The following is an 18,030-nucleotide window of genomic DNA, read 5'->3' as shown; positions in this document are numbered from 1 at the left end:
GATGTGGATGTTGGTAGCTTTTTCAAAGTTTGCGTGTAAATGGCCACTTCGGACAAAGAAATAAGTATGAGTGACAGCCAATGACGTTTTTTAGAAAGTTAATCTTGATCAACTGATAAGTTTTTATAAAAATTACGATGAAATTTGGGTGGGGATCAATGACCATTTATTTTGCTAAATTAAATAATATTTCAATTCTTTGTTTGCATTTTATTTGAAAATTGACTGCCTCTAAGTTAGATAAAACAAAACAAGTTGGAATATTCGAAGAAAAAAGAGGTGGAATTTTCTAAGCGATGTGATACAAGAAGAGAGCAAATTTTTAAATAGAATGTAAATGAAAAATCTAGATTCTATTGGAACTAGCGAGAAATCTTCTAACATCAATCTTCCAACATCAAGGCTTTGGCAATTAAAGCGTGTTTGAGATAGCTCTTGCTAGGCTACGACAAAACCGTGACGTCAATTGATTAACTAGAGAAGTAAAGAAAAATGAATGAGAAATATTTCAGTTCTTTTTTGTCACTGGAAGGCCATTAAAACTTAATTTTTGTTTACCATTGTAACTATTTGAAAGAAATTAATGAAAATTATATGATGTGAAGTTGGAAAAAATCACATGAACGCACAAAAGGGTGTGTGCTTCTTTTGGTCTTCAAGATTTTGAATGACACATCAAATTAAAGCCAGCGTTCTCATGTTACAAAATAGACTTTTCGATTGGAATGAGGAAAATAGAATCTTCATTTGGTGCGGGAGTGGCTCAGTGACTAGAGTCGTGTTCTACAGATCCAAGGACTTGGGTTTCGCGTCCTGGACAAGACTAAACTTTCACCCAGAGTGGGGGGAGTCACCAGCTCTCTACAATTCCAGGTGTATTCAGTGGCGGAAATGGGGGGCTCAGCCCCCCCCCCTCTCGTTGGAAAATCTGGGCTTTCGTCAGATAATTTACAAACTTTTAACGTGCCGAAATGACTGCAAGAAATCGTTCTGAAATGTATTTCAAGCAAATCTAAGAGGCGTGTTTGTCAAATTTTCTGCTCTCTTCGCATTTTCGTTTTTTGTGCCCTTGAACATACCTGATACAATATTAGCCAGTATTAAATAATCAAACAAACAATATATGACAAAAATAAAAATTGCTTGCAAATAATATATCTAAATTCAATTCCGTAAAGATTACCCGAACTTTCCACCGTATTCTTCCAAACAAAAGTTGCTTTCAAACGTATTTCCCACTGAAGAAAATAAGATAAAATGCAAAAAATATAATTTACAATTACTTGTCAATAGTGTTATCGGTCGATCTTTTGCATCATCAATTACCTTAGATGCGATATCAATCGTGATATCAAAAATCATTAATGGATTGTTCTTATGGATTGGGCGTGACCAGCAAAGATTTCTTAAGGGTCCCACCCCAAAATCACCTATTTTCATTCATCAAATGTGCATTGATAAAGTTTTCCTAAAATTAGGCATGATCCAAAATGTTATCTTTCCGGAAAATCGTAGGCCTGAGAATCTCGACTTACACCTTATTTCTGAGGCCTCGATGAAAATTTTTTATGCTGTTTTTAACTTATCCTCTTAATGTAATATCTCTGCCTGGTAACTGGACAGAAAAAATATTCTGTTCTTTTGAAAATTTTCTAGGCAAATGCTCATAAAAAATTGGAAAAGCATTTTCTTTAGAAATGTAAAACCGCACAAATGAAAAATATGTGCCTTCGTGTTATTGACAGCAAATATCCGTATTTATTTTTGGTGTTTCTGTTCTTTGTCGTCAGCAATCCTGGCTTAAAATGGTATGCGCTCAGCTCAGCTCAGCTCAGAGAATTTCAAGCTTTCTCAAAGTTTATGGCAACTTCAAGTTTACTTAAACTTCATGAAAATCAGAAATCATTTATAAGTTAGAAAATTTACTGCATTGTATTTGTTTTTAATTTTGATCAAAGCATATTCTCTCTCTGTTAGCTAGAATCAATTTTGTTAATAGTTTTATAACAGCAAAATCATCTCAAAATGAGAAGTTTCTTGAAATATTTGAAACCAGTGCAGAGAGTTAATTAACTGCTATTAGCTCCACTACTGATTTTGTTAGAGCCTATTGTTTAAAGCTTCTAGAAAGTCACTGAACCTGTAGGGGCGATTGCCCCCTTGTTAGAATGTTAAAAAATGCCCTGTTGTCAAAAGTTTCATGGAAGTAGTAAACCTAGCCGGTGTTTCCAAGCGAGTTTATGAAAATTAAGAAAGATGTTGATTCATTAGCTTTAGAAATCATCAGTCCTAAATATAAAACACTACTAAAAAAGGAGCTCTGAGAATCTCTGCAAGCATGATCACATTCTTCAAGGCCTTGGCTCTGATATGGTTTGTATCACTCTCTAAAAAGTGATGATGACAGATTTGCTACTGTCGTTTGATATTTTTTGCATGTTTTTGAGCACTTACTCCATTATTTTTCTTGCTGCAAGCCTAAATCTGTTTATGATCAATTTAGATTTTGACAGAAAATGACTTCAAATCTGGAAGGCTTCGAGAACAAAACAAATAAACAATTTTACGTGCTTTAGCTTGGGCGAAACGCCGTGCATGATGATTCTGCAGAACAATTTCGTGGTCATTATTATGATTCGCAAGTCATTGTGGTTATCTGCTTTCTCCACATTTTTTACCATTTCGGCGTATTTTCTGCAATTTAGAATTAGCGGAACAATATCCTATCATTCAGGAGGGTGGAAGGAAAATGCTCTTACATTTCCCTTAAATAGACCTAAGTTCATTTCTAACCTTTTTACCTACAGATTTTCTGTATTTCTCCAGTTGAAAGTCCATTGTCTCTTCTGTTGCTCTGCATGGGTATGTTTTTCTCTTTAACAGACTTTCCTTCTTCCCTCGTATTCTTGCAATTTAACAGGAAATACCAATTAGGAAAAGTGCAATAATGGCAACTTGCATGGGTAAGAGAACGCAAGTCTAATCCAAAGAATATAATTTCGGGGGTATTGCGTCAATTTTGCTTGTAGCAGCCTTGTTCTGCTTGCTTTTCAACTTATACTTAGTTGGAATTTTTTGGAATTAATAGAACTATTAGAAATATTCAGACAGGGACATGGCGGTACCCTGGGTAAAACTCCGCTCCTCTGCTGCTCCACTTCTCCGCTGCTCCACTACTCTACTCCTCCGCTTCTCCACACAGCCTCATTTACGCTCAAATTTCTTTTTTCTAGTTATGTAAATATGCAACGATGTAATTTGAAATGAATTTTATAGTTGGTATAACTCGCACTACTTTTATAATCAATTATTGTAAGGATTATTTTTCTTGTGGCATCGTGAACAAGACAGATGCCCTTGCCTAGATATATAGATAAAAGGAACCCAGACAGTGTGGTAGTGCTGTCGTAATAACAAGGGAGGCTCTTGCACACAATGCTGCGAAAAACAATAGCAAAAGTAGAAATTGGCTATTCTTTGGCATTAACAAGGGGGCTCAGCCCCCTGAGCCACCTAAGTCCCCTAGCACTACACCCCTGAACCCAGGGGATGTATAAACCATGGTGGTGGTTCTTGTTGCAAGAGAAAACCCGAAAAGATAATGATAAGCTCATCAATGACTTATAGGTAAACAAACACAGCAATTTCTTTAAATTCATTTGTGCTTTTCATTTCCATCTTAAGATCAATTCGTGCGAAGATAATGAATTTTCTAAGCATCTCTGATCCTATTATTCAATGGCTCTTTGTTTGTACGACTTTTATCGACACACCAAAGATTTAGCACAGTCGCTGCAGACCGTCAATTACTTTATCTCGATTCAAAAGCTTTGTTTCAAATTGGAAAGCATTTCTCCGTCTCTAATCAACTATAACTCTAAATAATCATGTAATGTTGGCATTCGCGGGTAGTCACTTCTTTTATTTGTAACCAAGGCTTGTCTTCTTAGAATGCTTGCAGCATCGATGGTTGCATGCACAAATGGGTAAGGACAGAGACAGAGCGTTCATCCTTCACAACATCTAATATTTTAGGAGGTGCAGCAAGAGCGGGTCCGTTTTAAAAAATATCTACTGTATTATAGCCTATTTTATGGTGATGCAGAGTCAGCTTATGCTGATGTGGACCTGCATATACTTCTAATAAATGAAAAGTTTACCTGAAAATATGAAGAAATGTTAAGATTGTTCAGTAATGAAAGTCCTCAAGCCTAGTTTTTAAAATACAAGTTCCAGTTTTAAAATAAAATTTATTTGTCTTCTCTTTTAATAAAATTCTTGTGTCTTCTCTTTCTCTTTTAAACTGTTGTCAATTGAATTCCACAGAAGACATCCTTTATATCTAAGACTCTTTCTGCCAATGTATCTTTTAAATCGCGCTATGTCAAGTTGCAATTAATTCCGAGTCCTACTCTCTCGTTTTTCAAAAGGCCCTGAGAGTAGAGCAGGGCAGTTTCCATAATAGATTTCCATAATTGATCTACTTTATTGTTATTCTTCTGTTACATTTCGGTCTTGAGATGGGGTTTACCCCAATAAGCTAGCTATTATGAAAGTGACCATTCAGACATTCTTCGAAAAGTCTACCTTGGGAAGATCTCCTAACAGTCGCAGAGGCTGTGGTAAGGGCGAGGGCGATGACTGCCATACCCCCGTAAAGCTCTCTTAATCTATAATCCAGAATCTCAAAAGGGGCAATCTTTCGCGTCTTTTGAGAAACCCCTACAAGTCTTAATGTAGAAGGGGTCTGGCACTAGCAAATTCGAGCAAATTATGTACTCCTTGGTAACCATACCCTGTAAATCTAGAAAATAATTTTGAAAATGCATTTTTCGAGGCTGTCATAGAATTGCTACCATGGCTGGAATTTCATCACATTTTCCCATCTTTATTAGAAATTATAAAGCATTGCAGTAGTTGCACCATAGTTGACAAAAGGGGAGGATGGAGAAAGATTGATTGTTTAATTGACAATGCATATGAAAAATATTAAAAACAGCTTTTGTTGTTGGATTGTCGTGTAACTAGAATGAGAACAATGCTACGAAGTAATTCCAGCTCCAAACGCTTTTTTTTCAAGGAAAGTCATTCCAGTTCCATGGCTGACACAAAAAGCTTTCACTTTACGACCAATTAATTTCATTTAACAACTGAAGTCATTTATTATGAAGTGTAAGATGTGGACACGTTTTAAAGCACTTTTTTAAGGGCAGTCATGTCAACGGTAGGGACATGAATGCATCTTGGAGCGATGAGAATCTCATTTCAGTTAAAAGAAGGAATACAACAGGCTGTTATGTGAGATCAGACGGTCAAACCATAAAACATTTGCTCAATTTTGCTTCTGGCGAAATCTCAAATTTTGTTTTGCTCTTCTGGTGAGATTTAGAATCTTGGTGGTTAGATTGGTACCAAAGGAGCTCAAAGACAAGGATATGCCATAATTATGATACGAGCGACCCAAAAACCGACAATACCCCCTGGTAAAAAGACTTGGGAATATCGGTCCATGTAAACAAATGATGCAGATATAGCCTGCATGCCTGCCTCATATTGGATTACAGCGATTGATGATCAAACCATTTGTTCTCATTGGTTATGTGTGAAATTTTGGCGTCCTGAGGCTCACTTGCTTTGCTAGCCAATAGCTTTGACCGACATCCCGGTTACACCATAGACCTCTCTAGCAATTCTGAGTTTAATCTTGCGAGAAATTTAATCGCTTTTGAGTCAAGTCGTGCACCATTGACTCTCATCATTGGGCTCTCAGTCCCGCCATCTGTGGATCGTACAAGGCTAAACTTTGGTTTATTTTTTATATCAAGCCTTCGCAGAGCTGGGTTCGATTGGGGAAATATCATGATGTCTATTGCCGACCCGTTACTATCGACGGTGAATGTTTTCAAAGCTGAGAGCAGAGAGAAGAATCTTAGTGATATCACAGATTGGAATTACGACTTTCATACGGTTGGTACCACCCCCTTTTGAATTTTAATTTTTTTGCTGTCGATCCGCAAGCCGTCAACGGATTTTATCGTTCTAAAACTTGAACTTCAATGTTTTGCATAAGGTTTTCGATTTTGCCCATTATTTTTTTGAGTTAGCAATGTTTCACCTGAAAACAGGTTCGCAAATTCTGTAATCAAGACAATATTTTGAATATTGAGTAGTAGCCTGCGTCTAGAAAGGGGGTTTTTCGTAACTTTGATTCGCATTTACAGTTTTTTAACAGTTCTGTGATTCGCATTTACAGTTTTTTAACAGTTCTGTAGAAATTTAATACAGGGACATTTGAAATGGCTAAAGAGTTTATGATGGCACAAACGGGTTCAAGAATTTCAACGGTTTTCAGTATGAAAATCTGCTTAGGTTCAACAGGACGTGTCTTGCTTGCTTTTACCTGACAATAACTTACAACTCGTGTATCATTTCATCAAATATTCATCTCCTAAAACGACAGGGAAAACCCCCATTTAATTGCTTTGTATAACTACTATTATACGTTTATTATCAAACAAGTCTAAAATTCGTTGGTGTTGGTGCAAATGGATGGTTTACTTTCGCACAATGTTGTTTAAACATGGCAGGTATTTAATCGTTTCTACTGCAAATATTATTCCCAACTTTCCTCGTAATTTGTTAGGAATGTGTTAATGGGGTTGATTTTTCAATTTCAAGTCATATGTGTTCCTAAAGATAGACCGCGTCAAATGCAGAAGAGCCTAGGAAGCGAAACCAACTCCACCTCGCAGTTTTTTTCTCACTTTCTCTAAAACTGGCACTTTCCGAAGGGAAACCCTTTCAAAGGCTGTTCTTGCTGTTGGTCAAATTCAGCGAGGATTTTGCTGTCTGATCTCCATAATCCGTCCGGGAATGCCAGAAAGATTTTCCCAATTATGGAACTTGATATGTGTAAAGATTTCAACAAATAAATTTGCAATGGGCTCATAAAAAGTTTTATGATACTCTTTTCTGTTCTTGAGATTATAACAAGTTGATTCAGACTGGAGATACAATGAATTCGCTTCATGCAACTTGTTAAAAGTAGTGATATTTCAGGCAGCTAAAACCAGTCAATCGAGAACGAGAATACTACTTACATCAAGTGAACAAACTTTTAATCTACTTAATTGTAGGACAATGTTTATATTGCGACGATATCTTTAAATTTTTGCCAAAGCCAAATGCCAGTAATATTTTCTCCCCTAGAAGAAAACAGTGGAAAATTACGCTGTTTTTTGTATTCAGGCCTTTGTTCAAGATGACGCGGTGATTAAATTCATGTTGTTGGAATTTCCCCACACAAATTGTTGTCTGGTAACACGTCAAATTGGATTCTTTTATATTGATTCTGGCTTTGACTACATCCGAGAAGGACTTGCCACGTCCGCTGACGTCATGTTTAGTTCAGTACAATGGTGAGACGATAGTATTCAAAGCTTGAAGGGGGCGTCGCCTCTGACCTTCTATCTGATTGAGAAATAAATCAGTTTCAGATAGTATTATGGTGCGGTATTGCGTGACTTTTAGGCTGTTATCGGGATACCATCGTTCTACCACATTTTGGTTTGGTAATTGTCATCAAATCAGAAGGACCTCTGGTAGTGTTACCTCAATTATTCAGAGAAAATTGCAAACGAGCCATTTTTTAAATAGTTCTCTTTATCCCCTAAAAAGCTTCCATAATTCACAGCTACTTTAAAGTTAAAGATATCCTCGCTGTAATTCGGAAAAATATTTTGTCATTAGTTGTTAGATAAAATAATGTTGAAATATTCCGATATCGGAGCGTTTGAAATATAAGAAAAAGACCTACCATATGTTTAGAGGGTTCGGACTAAACTATTTACACACACTTTTGCATGCTTGCAAAATCTCTTTGACTTTGATAAGATTAAGGCCAGACCATGCCAAACAAACGTAAACTGTATAGAATGTTGAATAAGATAATAATTATGCTAGGCCCGCTCACGCCGCCGATATTGTTTATGGTCACGATTTAGCGCTTTAAACAAAGCGGTTACTACTGAAAATTTGTTTATTGCCGACAGAGTTAGTAGTTTACACACATATGGGCAAAAGATGAATTATGGTTTTCGCGAATACTCAGTTTTTGTACCAGCAGCTTGTGGACGGGATTTTCTTCGCTCCACAAAATGACAGAAGTGAACAGTGAGCGACTGCATAACTTTTACCTTACAACCAAGGACATTTCAACCGGAGGTATCAGGATGTATGCCCCCACTTCTTTTATCTCCAAAAAAGCTCCCTGCTCTTGAATACCGCCTTTTAAAACAGAATCAATACCAGGAATGTTCCTTATTCCCCCCCCCCGGAGGGACATCACAGGCTAGCTCCCCCCTCGGGAGGATTTCTGGTAAGTTTAGGATGAAGAAGGTCCCTCTTTTAGGGTGATTTAGGATATGGGTAAGAAAACACTTTGTTAGGGTAAGCCAAATGCTGGAATATTCCATTGGTTTCAAATTAGAGAACATCAAAAAAGGAAATGCGATTTTTAGGAAAAATCAAAACAGCACGAGTAGTGAAACCAAACAGAAAAATTGTGTTTTGCATTTATCTTTATCCCGAAAAATTTGTTTGGGTCAATTTTATAATCTGCCCCCCAGCACACCTATCCAGTATCCTGAACATAACAGAGTACCCCCTGGGGCTTGCTCGCAAGTATCACCGACTCCTTCAATGGTATTCTATTACTACTATTAGCGGTACTCAGCCTCTATTTTACTATACCAGTGCCCAGGGGGTCTGGTTCATAACTCGGTTCCTTTAATGCTCCCCCTACGGAATACATATTGACATCATTACTTTTTACATCTGCCGCGTGTGTAAACAGCCTCATAGCCGGATTATTTTTCAAGATTCCCACCTCAATGTATAATTAAACGTTTTTGAAATCATATCGCTTTGACATATCCATGACATAAACCTTTGCAGAGTTTGCTCTGTCTGGAAAATACCGTGAGAAAATTCTGCAGAATGATTGATAAAGCTGCCCGTATGCCTGGTTATCATTACCAAAAGAAACTGAACGACATTTGCTGCTATCTATCAGTCCATTCTTATCTACCTGAAGTTTCTGTGGCCAGTTTGCGTCTTTTGTCATTCGAATGAAATGAAACCGATTTTCGAAAGATGGCCTCAGACTTAGGCCCGTAACCAACAGGGGCAATGAGTGCGGACAAAACCCTTTGCTTTGGACCCAAACCCGAGTACTGTATGTCACAACATACGTATACAGTGTTCAGAAGAGCAAATGCCTTCTCTGCTGAGGAATTCTAGCCGGGATTTTAGGACCAGACTCGCCAGACTCTTACCGTACAGGTTTTATGGCGGCAGGGTCCTCGTGTTCAAGCAGGGGCCTAGGGGTGAAACTTGAGATCGAAAGTTAATATGTATAATCATTTATTTGAAAATGAGATTAAATATTTACCGGGCCTTAGCTACCCTTTCCCTGAAAGCTTTTTTCGGGGCAAAGGGCAAAGCCCCTGGTATTGATAAGCGCGTCTAAATTAACTGTCAATTTGCCCACAAAATCGCCTAATTCTCAGGCAATTATTTTGTGTGACTATTAGGCAAGCAACCCCATATTTTGTCGCCTGTACGCCGGCGGGCCTGTCTTTCATCAAAATAGGAACACCTTGAAGGAGAACGGTTTCCGTCTTTGAGAAGTAATGTGATTTATTTGGTTAAATGATAGTTACAATACCTTACAAAAAAATTTGTCACCGTTTAGCAACTTGCTAAGTCATCTTAGAACTAAGATCTTTTCTGTCTCTTGACCCATTCTGTCAAGTTCTGCTAAGAAGGCCCCCCAAACAGCGTTTTTTTGCTATTATTTTCCTGATTGTAAGGTAAATTGTAATGAAACTATTGATGAACTTCATCTGTTCTTAGTAAGATTGTTGTTTATCATACTTGTTAAAGAACCATATAGTAATGAAATTATTTTATCTTTAAAGCTTTGGAGTGAATTTGAAACATCATCAAGTGATGGCTCGACATCTGACAGCGCAGATGATAATTTCACGGTGGATATCGTGGAGTTTCTCGCAAACAGCTCGCAACAGTCTAAAAGCGAAACCCCCGAGAAAGCAGTGCAGGTGAAGCAAGAACCCACAGAGTGTAGCGAAGACTGGAGCTCAGGGAAACGACCACAGGAGGAAAGTGAACACAACAGGGACCTGGCAGGCTCTCCGCAAAACCTGCAGCCTGTAGCTGTGGCGTATGTGCAGCAAAACTATCAGCAACAGATTGGTGACTGTTTTCAAAAACGATCTGTAGAGAATTTTATTGTCAACGAGTCTACAAGTCCAATACTTATTCCATCTCTGCAAGAGGCAAACGGACCGATTTATATTTCCCCTACCACTGCGGTGGCACATCAATTCGCAACTATGCAGCCGCAATATATATTGACTGTGGCGAATCCTGCAGGGCCTAGCCAGTGCTATCACCTAGTTCCTTCCCATGAACGACATAACATTTACACTACTGTTACGAAAGCACCATGTGCGGAAACGTGCTATTCGTCAAACGGCTTCAACATAAATGAAAGTTGTTGTCTCCCGGATGGCCGAAGTATCATCGTAAACCCAACTGCAGTTTTACCCCAAGTTGTCCTATCGTCCAGTGTGGAAATAGGCCCATCAGAGTTGAGTGGAAAATTCAAGGTTGCTCCCATCCCAAGTGAAAATTTACAAAATTTAACTACATCTGCAATGGTGGGTGCGCATTCTGTTTCCGTAGAGGGGAAATTACGAAATGGAATTGAAAAAATGGATTATACGCTAGATATCGGACTTGAAAATCAATTGATATCAAAAAAGGACTCTTCTTTTGACAACAGTGCACTTAAGCGTAACGTCTCTGTACCTCGCACACATCAGTGCTCACATCCTGGTTGTAAGAAATCATACACGAAAAGCTCGCATTTGAAAGCACATCAAAGAACCCACACGGGCGAGAAACCATATGCGTGTACGTGGGAAGGTTGCACGTGGAAATTTGCACGATCCGACGAGCTTACACGACACTATAGGAAGCATACAGGACTTCGACCATTTAAATGTCTGAGATGTAGTCGCACTTTTTCAAGATCGGATCATTTGTCGCTGCACATGAAAAGACATACAAATAGTTAAATTCCTACCCTTAATGGATTAGAGAAATTATGTAGGCTGGATCTTTTAAAAGCATCTTAGGGAAAATGTAAAATCCGTATTATAGAACCATAGTTTTGACTTTTAATTCTCAGGGGTTTCCTGCAAGCGTTTTGAATGCCTTTTGTAGGCACTGCAGGAGATAGCATGAAAAGACTGCTACGTTGCAATGCTCCGCTCAACTGCTTAGGTTAACTTAGTCTCGTTTCAGCATTGTGGTTGCGTAGCCTAGACCGTTTCAGCATTGCGAAACGAGGCCTAGACCCTCTATCAACCTTTTTCCGATTATACTAATGATAAAAGCCGCGAAGCTTGGTAAACTCCCCTTAGAATAGTAAACGAAAGCCTTAATGTTCATCTCATCAAAGTAATAGATTGTTTAACATATCTGGACGGATGAACTGGGAATTTTTTAAATTATTTTCAGCGAAAATAACGCAAGGATTACATGGATTGAGTTTTGGACAACCAATTGAATGAGGAGACCAATTTCAAGCCTCGATGGAGATGTCTACTAAGTCTGCTGAAAGTTGTGGGTGGGGGGGAGGGGGCATCTGCCATCAAAATTCTTCAAACATTGACTCTCCTTGAATGTTACTTGGAATAAAGCTGGAGCTGCTTAGATATTATATGTTCCACTGCCTCAAACCATAAACAGCATTCTATCTCATATGAAGCAGGGGATAAAATGTTAGACCATTAGAATGAATTGATGAAACGGTTAATACAGAAAGTAAAAAATGATCATCTACGCCCATATGTTTTCTAAGGAAATCTGAACATGCGTAAGCGATCGAATTTTATTTTACATCAGGTACAAACTTGACAAACTTAACGTTTTATTCCTTCAGAAATTTCAACCTTGAGAATTTTCTATCTTACTTCAAAACGATACTATTTGATAGGTATCTGACCCTCAATAAAAAGTTCATATATATTTTAACGATCTACATGCTTTGAATGTATATGGCATTGAAACAGCAGTATCAGGCTCCCAGTAAACGAATTGCCAAAATTTGTATCGGACCCGAATAATTATGACGAAACCGGAAACTTTTATGGTGACACACTTAGATTCTTTCGTAGAAATCTGGAAATTACTGGCGTCCTTTATGACATTAGAATTATTTTCGCAAAAACTAATGCTGTACATTTCTTAGTGACCCTTTCCTATGGTACATCAGGCAAGCGCGCGTGCAGAAACTTACTCTTTCAATAAATATAATTGACTTGGAAATATTTATTCCGAGCACGCACAAACAGATTTCCAGATGCCAGTTCCACTTGAAAGCATTATATGACCGGGAATGATGCTGATAAGGACTTCAATAAAATGACTCGATTGTTGCTCCTGCCACCCAAAAAATAGTTTTCAAATGATTACAATGGAAACCATCTTTTGTAAAATGTTGACATAAAAAATGACGTTTTATTCTTATTTATTTACAACGCCTCTTCTTCTAAATTATGACATTCTGTATTTGTTGGCGATGTTTCGAGAAAAGGCCATGTTGGAAAAGAAGCCAGCGGGGTATTTGTAAACTAAAGATGGCCTCTACGAAACCATTGGTACTAGACCTCTGTAACTTCGGCTTGGCCTTTTTAGGCTGTAAACTATATTGAATCTTCTTAGACTAGCTTTTTAAAGCCTTTTCGAATATGTTAATTTTGTACAAATGTAAAAGTAAAATATTTAGTATCGAGAATATTCAATTTTTAGCAGTATTAGCCTAAAAATCAAAATTGCCTTTTATAAGCTGATATTAAGTAAATGATATAAACAATTGAATTTTTCGATGAAGTGCTCTGCGTAGGCGTTAGACCACGTCAATCATTCATCACTTTTATCATCAATCGTTGTAATCACCGCCACAATCATCATCTTCATCAATAGTCACTACCATCATCACCAATCACCATAATCAATCAATTGTCAATCGTGATCATCATCATCAATCATCGCCATCATAATCGACCATCATCTTACATCATTATCATGAGTTTCTCAATTCATCAAACAATCACCATTAGCACATGTAGCCTTTGGATAGCCAATTTTTCTATTTATAACTTTAGAATTGCTTTTAGGGTCGGATTTTAAAACACACACGTCCTGGGATTATGTGGTTTGAGACAAGAAACCAGTTATGCAGGGCTGTTGAATGCAACTAATCTTGAAACGATGGACTGGATCGTGCCCTGCAAACACGAGAGATTATGCCATAGTTCTTTTTGTTATTGCGAAAAATCGTCTAGCTACGTTTTTATTCATATTGAAAAGTAGGAGTTATTTGTCTTTTCTAAATATTGAGCCACTCCTTTGTTTTAGTGAAATCTAAAACCATAACTACGTGATTATACAGTCAAGCAACCCATGAATAAAGACTGCTTTTATCGCATAACATGGAGGCAATTAAAAAGAATCGAAGCCACAGGTTGGAATCCTTTCATGGAAAACAAATGTTATTCCTAATCTCTTTTTAACAATTTAATACCTACCTCCCACTATAAACCTTAATGCTTGATTTTGGCCCTGCTTAGTCAGGTAGCAATTGGGCAAAGGAACTACTCAGAGGCGTAGAAAGCATGTTAAACGCTGGGGGTGGGGGTGCATGTAGACCAGTGACGACAGAACGACCAAGGGGCAAGGGGGCAGGCTTGAGTAAAAGAGCATTTGAAAGATAATTCCCAGCTTCTATTAATTCTTTCGTAACTTCCATTTTATTTCTATCTTCTGTAGGTATCTAGAACCGTCGTCGAGAAACGTCATCAGGAATTAGGCACTTCTGAAATAAAATAAAATTTCTTATGAATCTCTCTCATTACTACAAATGGCCGGTTTCAAGGGCACTTAAATGCAAAGGGCACTCTGGCTCCCCTTGCCCTTCATATTAAAAGGCAACAAGGGCGGTTGATCCCCCGTACCCCGGTACCCCCCTTCCCCGTCGTCCAGCGTCCTTGGTTTAGACAAAAAGCAGCACTTTCATTAGCTGCAAAAAGGCGCTATTTTTTAAAAGGGGCAAATGCCCCCAGTATCCCTTGGTCCCTAGGTCTATGGATTTACTCATAAATCAGCATAGAGGTTTAAAGTCCTGGTGCCGAAGGCATAATGAAGCCTTGTCTATCAAAATTTACAATCTTTTTCCCATTTATTTGTAAACTGTTTAACTTGGCTACCAACAAAATAAAGCGTTGATTCGTTTCTAACACAGATTATGGGAAAGCGTTGAACGAAATCTAAATGACTCAGGAATTTATTTCGGGAAAATAGCTGAAGAGTCAAAAGAAATTAAAGTGCAAAACATTTGAAGCGAGATTTTGCTTTGAACATCGAATATTTGAACATTTGAACAACTTTAATACTTTTCAAAGTAACAGTGTTGCTGAATGGCTTTTGTAACAAACTGCCGCAATGTGTGGGGAGGGAAAAATAATTTTTAGATCACATACTTTTTAATGTCAGGAAAATATTTCACCAAAAAAGAACGCCGGTGCTACCAATAGGGTGCGCCAATGATTAATTGTTGGTAATATAGTGGATGTAACCATAGAATTACACTACAAATTAGTTTACCAACTTTATTACCCTTTCTCTATCGGTTTCTTATCAGATTCAGAAGAATTCAAATCGATCTTAACAGAGGAATTGGCAAAGACGTAGAAAACATTTCAATAGAGGCGGGGAGGGGGACATGTAGTCAAAATAAGGGCACGTCCGTAATCTGCAAGTAGTTCCTCTACCATTTTATCCTAAAAGTGGGGGGCACGTGCCTCCTGTGCCACCTGGTTCCTACGTCTATGGGAATTGGGAGGGGACATGTCCCCCAGTCTCTGTGGTATCGCCATTATTATACTCTGCAGCTAATTTGATGATGAAACTTTCATTTTATGTTTATCTGCATCAACAATATACCTTTCATGCCATAGCCAGACAAAGGGGGCAAGAGGACCATGGCCCCTGTACTTTTTTGAAAGAAGCCTCTTAAGAGCTGATAGCCAAACTTTCTCCAAAGTCCAAACTCCACCGTGAAGTCTTGGGGGCCGCCCACAACTGACATGAAATGATGCGCTTTCCTTTCTTAAACTTAAAGTTCGACCAGAGATGCAGTTGTCAGCCCTACTGAAAATATAGATACCACAGTGTCCCTGCATCAGACATATTCGAATACTGTCTATCCATTCATAAAAAAGATGCTATTAAATTTTCGAGTAAACAAGATCTTACAAACATGAGTTTACCATATCCAGACTAAACCGTATTTCAACTTAAGAAAGCTTTAAGAGTTTTAGATCAGTGAGCAATGAAGGATCAAGTTTATTTTGGACCTCTGCCCACAATCCATCTTATGCTGAATTAAGGTTGCTAATATTTACCCACCCTTTTCATTGTTTTCTTTATTTCCACATTTACATACGATTTTCGTTTTGTCATTCTTGTGAATATATCTTCTCGTTCTGTTTCAGCGTCGTTCACCTACGTACAAATTGCTGTATAAAAGCTAATCATAGAATATCCTCTCCTTCTTTCAAGCATATATCAAATTCGATAGAAAATATATTCTAAAATGCAGATCGACCGTTCAATATGACAAACAATTTAATTAGATAGTTTTTGGGGATTATTTGCCTTCATATGTGAAAAATCAAGCATAGATAGGGTTGTTTACGTAACAAAATTTACATGGTTTCTAAATGATCTTGGATATCAAGAAGTCTTTAAGTCATAAATAATTCGAAGAAGTAACTCGAGTCCCTTATGGCTGATCTTTTATGAAATTAATACAAGGTTTGGGTTGTTAATTTTGATCATTTTCTGTAAGTTTCGGAAAGTTAGAGTAAATTTAGGTCAAAGTTTTGATCCTTTGGCGAAAAAACCTTGTCCATAGGGTAAGGCGCCGCAAGTAAGTAACTTTTTTTCTACATAGCCTAAGAAGTTTCTTACATCTTGGGCCTTTTTCATCTCTAGGCAAAAAGCTTCTGTAAGAACAGGGGCAGATCCAGAGCAAATTTGAAGGAGGGGCAGTTGGTAGTGGGGGCGCTGAAAAATTTTCAAAAATTGGTTACGAGAGTACGCTGTATACAACAATTTCAGATACCTTTTCAGAATAAACATAACTTAGAGGTAATCCTTGAAGCAAATTGACCTATCGGTCCAAGAACCTTTTTCATCTGATTCTCATTCTTCAAAAGGGGCACACAATTTCTAAAAAAGGGGCGCCAGACCTGCTTCAACTCGTTGAGGGAATGGAAATTGCCCCTAGTTGCCCCCCTTTAAATCCGCCACTGTTTAAGAACTCTAAATTTCTCTAAGGCTGGGTACCGTGTATTCTTTATACAAGTTGCATTTTAAGCCGCACATAATGTTCTGTCCATAGTTGCATTATAATGTTCTGTCCTTCAAAAAACTTTATTCTGTCATCGAAAAATAAATGTATTTAAAATTACTGTGCTAAAAATTAGCCATTTTGTTCTCACATATAGGACACCGTAAATTACCCTTTAGCCTAGAAAGTGTCTTATAAACCAGAGAAAATATTTGAGCCTAGAAGTTTTTAAAAAAGGTTTCCTATTTGCTGGGCCTTACTGTAGTATCTAATCCAAGTAGAGTAATAAAAGTAATTTTAACTGTTTGTAGATAAACTTGCACGTAAGCAAATAATTGATAATCAAAGGCTGCCCCCTGAGTCTGACCATTCTCCCATCTTTGTTGGTAGAGTGACACACGGCATCAGTTTTTGTAGAAGCAATAAGAATGTTTAAGTGTTTTGCAAAGCACGGCTGAAATGAACGCTTTCCACCAGTTGAATCCTTTAGCAAACCAAATTGTAATCAATAATATTTATTTATAATGAGTCACAACCTGTAAGTCGTTGCCTTTTTGCTTTTTCAGCTGCTACATGCTTTTATATTTCTCTAGATTTTTAAATAGGTTACAATTTCAAATGCAACTATTCTACTTAGAAAACTTAAGCTCGCATGGGTTGAAAAAACATATGCACAGGTTTCTGCTTTTACTTCAAGCTAGCTCTAGGCTCTATAAATTTGGTTTCCTTTGAACCTCCATTTGAAATAGGTAATCTGGGATTCCCTCCTGAAATAAATATTTTTTCGCAGAAATCAATCTATTAAAGATAAAGAAAGGGGCTTGCTATTTTACGTAAGAAGTCATTTTGAAAGTTGGTTATCAATTTTCTACAGTAAAATTGGGACTCTCTGACATAAATACTAGACAACTGGGTATTTTGGATACATTTTTGGTGCACTTCTTTTTTCTCATAGGTTGATAAATCAATATAAACGAACAATCGTAAGTGCATTAGAATCAACCAAACAACAACAGTTACTCGACAGTATCGATTTCAAATCGCATGCAGGCACTGCAGAGAATGGGGCTGAGGGGGCTATAGCCCCCCACTTTTCGCCAAAATTGCAAAAAAAAACTAATGAATCACCAGTCAAGTCACTTTTTATTCGTTTTTAGCCCCCTCCCCCACTCCCACTTTTTTACACCCCCTACATTTCTCAACGCTCCACGGTGTCTGGTATACAATGATTATTTTGTCTATTCAGATAGATTTTCAGGAGGAGTTAACACGGGGCTCGTGATTTGAAACTGGTATCTATTCATATGCACATAGAAGGGTATTTATTCAAAATCTACCTTATTGATTTATAAGGCACCACAATCAATTACTTATCAGCGCTTTTTTGAAAGTTTCCGAATCAGTTGAAAAATCAATGTCAATTTTGAATAAATCAAAGAGGCCTAGGCCTGCTTAGACACAAATCGGTTTAGGAAATTCATTTCTTATAACCCAAGCCCATAAATCTATTATGACGTAATATAAAT

At 37.7% G+C, this 18,030-nt stretch overlaps 1 protein-coding gene across 1 annotated transcript; it reads left to right on the top strand.

Annotated features, from left to right (window-relative positions):
• The first annotated feature begins 5,049 nt into the window (after positions 1-5,049).
• On the top strand, positions 5,050-11,254 carry LOC135694634 (uncharacterized). Its single transcript, XM_065213452.2, has 2 exons — positions 5,050-5,967; positions 9,981-11,254. Exons 1-2 carry the CDS (start codon positions 5,860-5,862, stop codon positions 11,160-11,162), a joined length of 1,290 nt encoding a protein of 429 aa, XP_065069524.2. The 5' UTR covers positions 5,050-5,859; the 3' UTR covers positions 11,163-11,254.
• The last annotated feature ends 6,776 nt before the right edge of the window (positions 11,255-18,030 follow it).

This window comes from Rhopilema esculentum, chromosome 8, assembly GCF_057945365.1.
Source record: "Rhopilema esculentum isolate cy_ngs chromosome 8, ASM5794536v1, whole genome shotgun sequence".
In the NCBI taxonomy this organism is placed as follows: domain Eukaryota; kingdom Metazoa; phylum Cnidaria; class Scyphozoa; order Rhizostomeae; family Rhizostomatidae; genus Rhopilema; species Rhopilema esculentum.
This window is presented reverse-complemented; position numbering and strand designations above follow the sequence as displayed.

Excerpts from the sequence above, each read along its gene's own strand:
- LOC135694634 (XM_065213452.2), top strand. The coding sequence starts at position 5,860 with ATGATGTCTATTGCCGACCCGTTACTATCGACGGTGAATGTTTTCAAA. Across the intron at positions 5,968-9,980 it reads GGAATTACGACTTTCATACG|CTTTGGAGTGAATTTGAAAC; the intron begins GTTGGTACCACC and ends TTATCTTTAAAG.